This window comes from Quercus lobata, chromosome 4 (assembly GCF_001633185.2).
Source record: "Quercus lobata isolate SW786 chromosome 4, ValleyOak3.0 Primary Assembly, whole genome shotgun sequence".
NCBI classification, from domain to species: domain Eukaryota; kingdom Viridiplantae; phylum Streptophyta; class Magnoliopsida; order Fagales; family Fagaceae; genus Quercus; species Quercus lobata.
The window spans coordinates 53877826-53883111 of NC_044907.1; the positions used below are offsets into that span (position 1 = coordinate 53877826).

Below are 5286 nucleotides of genomic sequence, written 5' to 3' on the forward strand. Positions count from 1 at the left end.
GTGTGAGTGATGTGGTTGTTTTAAAAAAATGGTTGCGTATAAACAAAAAGATTTGTACGAATTGACCATGCGGATGTGCTTGGTCAAATCTATATAGAGCATTCCGTTATTGTTTGTGACCTGTGGCCAGCATTGCCCGCCTATATATATGAGCATGCACATTGAATACTAAAAATAAAACCTAAATGTATAGTATAAATAAATAGATGTATTTCTAACTATGCATTTCATATCAAGCAACATAGACCTGAATGTCTAATAGAGAGGGGCTTTAAAAACGCAATCCTAGTTAAAAAAAAAAAAAAAAAACGCTAGTCACCAATCCTGAATTTTCAGAATTGGAACAATGGCAAAGCAAGCTTCTCTTATGTTTTATTACGTTTTCGCTATATTCATAATCACCATGAGCGTGATGTGCGGGGCCAGCACTGAAGAAAAAAAGGTGACTGATCATTCACGTTTCTGGAAATTCAGTCTTCTCTCTTTTATTTGAGATGTCTAGTTAGTTACTCCTTTTGATCATAATGCAGGCTCACATTGTGTACATGGGTTCACTTCCAGAGGGGCAATACTCACCATTGTCTCACCACCGTGGTATGCTACGGCAAACCGTTCAGCTGGACAGGTAATATTTCTTATTTTTCAAGCTTACCTAAATCATCGATAAGCAATTCTATTCATCATTTCTCTGTGTATGTCTATGTGTAGTTCTGTAGAAACATCATACATCAGAAGTTACACTAGGAGTTTCAATGGATTTGTCGCAAAGCTCACGGATATCGAAAAGCAAAGGCTTTCTAGTGAGTGCTGCGAGATTTAGACTTCATCATTGTCAAAATAGTTACACACACATTATATTACATTATTATCAAGATAATAGGATAAACTATGATATGCAGATATGGAAGGTGTCATCTCCGTTTTTCCAAGCAAAACTCTTCAACTTCACACAACAAGATCATGGGACTTCATAGGTTTACAAGAAAGTGCCACGCGAAATGCCCAAGCTGAGAGTGATATCATAATCGGACTTCTAGATACTGGAGTTTGGCCTGAATCAGAAAGCTTTAATGATAAAGGTTTTGGTCCTCCTCCCAGCAAGTGGAAGGGTGTTTGTGAAGGCGGCCAAAATTTCAAATGCAACAAGTAATGTTTTACACTTTGATTATTGTTTTGCGAACAAACTTTGCCTACAAGCTTCCACGAAAAAAATTAACACAACTACATATTTTGAAAATCTAGTCATTAGAATATGTGTTTTTTTTTTTGTTTTTAACATGCATGTCAAATTTTGTGCAAATTGAAAGTTATTTTCTATTCAATCCATAAACTTGTTTTTTTATACATAACTTAAGACTACAAAAACTTGAAATTTAAATATTTGATTGATGACATGCTATTCTGAAAATTTTACAAACATGGAGGATATAATAATAAATATAATCTAATAGTAGATTTATAAAAATTCACATCCGATAAAAAAATATAGATAAGAGTTTGTAGTTATTGCCTACAAACTAGTTTGTATACAAACTTTGTTCTTGTTCTACTAGATGCATTCTAAGAAACCTAATTGCCTATATAATGCTTTTCACTGCGTCTATTGTATCTTATATATGTTAAAGGGGTATAGCAAATTAATTTCAATCTTAAAAAATAAAAAAATAAATAAAAATTAACAAATTAATCCCTCAACTCATACGGAACCTAAACATAATAAATTACACCAAAATAGTATGAGATTTAATATGTTATATTTTCAAACATTATAGTTAAACTTATTACTTTTATCATTATAAGGACAGTTACATGCTTAAATTATAGGGTTAAAATGAAATTTCTTTAGAAAATTAATGTTAGATCTATGAATACTTTTATGAATGGCAGTAGTATCATACTTGACATGGATATGCAAACGACTAGAACAAGTGAAAATCATCATTGATAATATAATTGTCATGTTACAGCAAGATAATTGGAGCTCGATATTACGGCGGCTCACGGCCGAATTCGACTCAGACTGCAAGGGACTCTGATGGTCATGGATCTCACACTGCCTCTACAGCAGCAGGGAACATAGTAAACAATGTTAGCTTTTTTGGACTGGCACAAGGTACCGCAAAAGGAGGGGTTCCCAGTGCGAGGATTGCAGCATATAGAATCTGCCAACCGGACGGGTGTACTGATGCAGATATCATGGCTGCTTTTGATGATGCAATTGCTGATGGAGTTGACATCATTTCAATTTCAGTAGGATCAGGAGAAGCTTTTCCTTTCTTTAACGATTCCATTGCAATTGGTGCTTTTCATGCAATGCAGAAGGGGATATTAACTTCTCATTCTGCCGGTAATGGTGGTCCTGACTATGGATCAACCGGAAGTCTAGCACCGTGGTTGATTTCTGTAGCAGCAAGTACCACAGACCGTCTGTTCGTAGACAAGGTTGTCCTTGGTGATGGAAGAACACTAGTTGTATGTATCAACACTCCTAAATCTTCTTGAATTAAGCAATAATTTTACTGTTATGTATCCTAATGGCCTTTCCACAATCAGGGAAAATCAATCAATTCTTTCGCATCACCCGCAACCAGGTTTCCTCTACTACATGGAATAGAAGTTTCAAGGCTGTGCCCTGTAAATGATTCAATGTAGATTTTGATGCCCAAAGTCTTGCCAATTTCAAAATTTTCTTAATAAATACATAAAGGAAAATTATAAAGTCTCTTTGCATTTCAGGTACTGCAAAGAAGGGTGTCTAGACAAGAAATTGGTGAAAGGAAAGTATGTGCTTTGTAAATCGAATTCTGGAGATTTTCAGGCTTTCCCTGCTGGTGCACTAGGGGCAATCGTGAGAAATGAACCATATATGGAATATTCTGATGTTGTTGCATTACCTGCAGTGCTATTAAGAGCTAAAGAGCATGATTTGGTCTTGTCCTACGTGAATTCCACTAAGTACTATTTCTTATAATTACCAATTTTTGTTTTACTTTCGTTGGATTTGCTTCCTTTTTCTAACTAGTCCTTATGTTTTATTTTAAAGAAACCCTCAAGCAAGCATTTTGAAAAGTGAAACTATAAAAGATGCGGAAGCTCCTACCGTTGCTTCATTCTCTTCACGAGGACCAAATATTCTTACACCAGATATTATAAAGGTATATGATTGTAACCTACATCTCTAAGTCTTTCCTACAAGCCTATTTATGGTATTTTGCTCATATTTGGCTAAGTGTATCGCAGCCTGATTTAAGTGCCCCAGGGGTGAATATCTTAGCTGCATATTCCCCACTCTCTACACCCTCGTATAGCATTGATGATCCAAGGCGTGTTCACTACACTTTTTTATCTGGAACCTCTATGGCTTGCCCTCATGTTTCTGGTGCAGCTGCCTATGTCAAGACATTTCACCCTGATTGGTCTCCTTCAGCCATCAAATCTGCTCTTATGACTACTGGTAATCTTTCAATCCTAACAAAACTCTCCATAATAGCTCTTACATCTTTTAAGTTAATATTTCTAAAATGTTAAATCTTATCTGCAGCTTTGCCCATGAGTGATGCCAAAAGTCTGGGTGGTGAATTTGCCTACGGATCTGGGCATGTAAATCCAGTGGCAGCTGTTCGTCCAGGACTTGTTTATGAAGCTGTAAAAGAAGACTACATAATAATGCTTTGTAACATTGGCTATGATGCAAAGAAACTTCAAATCTTATCAGGAGATACTAAAACTACTTGTCCTAAATTACCAGTCACTGCATCACCAAAGGATTTGAATTACCCTTCAATGGCAGCTAAGGTAGTTCCAGCAAAGCCTTTCAATGTTACGTTTCACAGAACAGTCACAAATGTTGGCTCGGCAACTTCCAGTTACAAGGCAAAAATAGTCACAAATTCAAAAGTTAATATAAAAGTAGAGCCCGAAGTACTCACTTTCAAGTCCCTAAATGAGAAGAAATCTTTTGTTGTATCTGTCAGTGGAAGTGCTTTGCGAGTTCAGTCAAGGCTATCTGCATCACTGGTGTGGTCTGATGGCACTTACAGTGTGAGAAGTCCAATTGTTTTGCACACCTAAAGCGTTAGAGCGTAAAGGAATAGAATCATTATAAGCTTGCCATAACAAACTCCAACTTCTACAAATAGGGAATTTTTCCTACCAATAAAATTTTAATGTAAAACTCAAGCTATATATCAGTGCAATAAAGATTCTTTTCATTTTTTGCAAATGGATATTCATTCATCTGTTGATTCCTTTTGGTAAATAACTGAAATATTCACATGGTTTGGTCGAAACTAGAAATGATAAAGAATTCAAAGAAGTTACCATCATAAGACATTATTGTATTGACTGAATCGTTAGCGTAGTCGAGTAGTCAGTTGTGCAGCATTTTAGTCCATCCTGCCCCGGATTTAACAAAATGGTGGTCCATTGAGCACAAGAAAGATAGACCTTACATAGAAATGTAACAAAATTTACCACAATGGATACGGCAGAATTGGCCTCTTTGTGTCAGTGTTTTACCCCGATTTGCTTTTATTACTTGTGCTTATAGGTTTATGATTGTATGTCCGGGTGAAAAGTGTCGCACCAATCATTGGGATTTCTTAAGATGTGATTGGTCACCTAAAATTAACTTGAGTTTTTGTAGAATATCTATCCTATACTAGGTTAAATTATGTCTCAATACAAGAACATTAGTTCAAGAGTTTGGTTATGTGTGGGGAAGGTATAAGGCACCCCATGATACCCAATCAAAATAAATACCTTATTTTGATTATTTTTTCCTAGTTTTTGTAATGGAATATAAACACAATACTTGACTATTGTTGAGGGCATACATTCTATGATATTATGCAAGCATCAAAGTTGGTACATGAGGAATGATATCAGTGGTTTTGGTATAGATGAAAAACAAAAATAATTTTAGAAATCCAAAATAATATACTATTTGAGGTGAAAATGAGATAATTTGTTCCAGCAGAGAATTATTTCAATTTTTTTTTTTTTTAATTTCAAAGAAATTGCATGATAATTTGTTCCTAATAGCGGATTCGTCCCTTCTTTTCATTTTGAAAATATTTGAGCTGGAAAAGAGTTATATTCAAGAATGGGCTTAAAAGTTCACTTATGTAAATTTTAAAAATACCCGTTTAGACCCAAAATAAATTATGCAGTGAATTTATCACTATATTTCAATTAAACCAATCAAGTGATCAAAAGTTTAGCAATTTATATCACAATCACAGAAACGCTAAATCTGAAAGTGGAACAATGAAAAAAAGTAACTGC

General features: G+C 35.0%; 1 protein-coding gene across 1 annotated transcript; it reads left to right on the forward strand.

Moving 5' to 3' along the window:
• Positions 1–252: 252 nt before the first annotated feature.
• LOC115987193 (subtilisin-like protease SBT4.3) lies at positions 253–4222 on the forward strand. Its single transcript, XM_031110695.1, has 10 exons — positions 253–442; positions 531–625; positions 709–800; positions 900–1146; positions 1968–2472; positions 2554–2648; positions 2737–2955; positions 3044–3155; positions 3241–3454; positions 3542–4222. Exons 1-10 carry the CDS (start codon positions 347–349, stop codon positions 4069–4071), a joined length of 2205 nt encoding a protein of 734 aa, XP_030966555.1. The 5' UTR covers positions 253–346; the 3' UTR covers positions 4072–4222.
• Positions 4223–5286: the final 1064 nt, after the last annotated feature.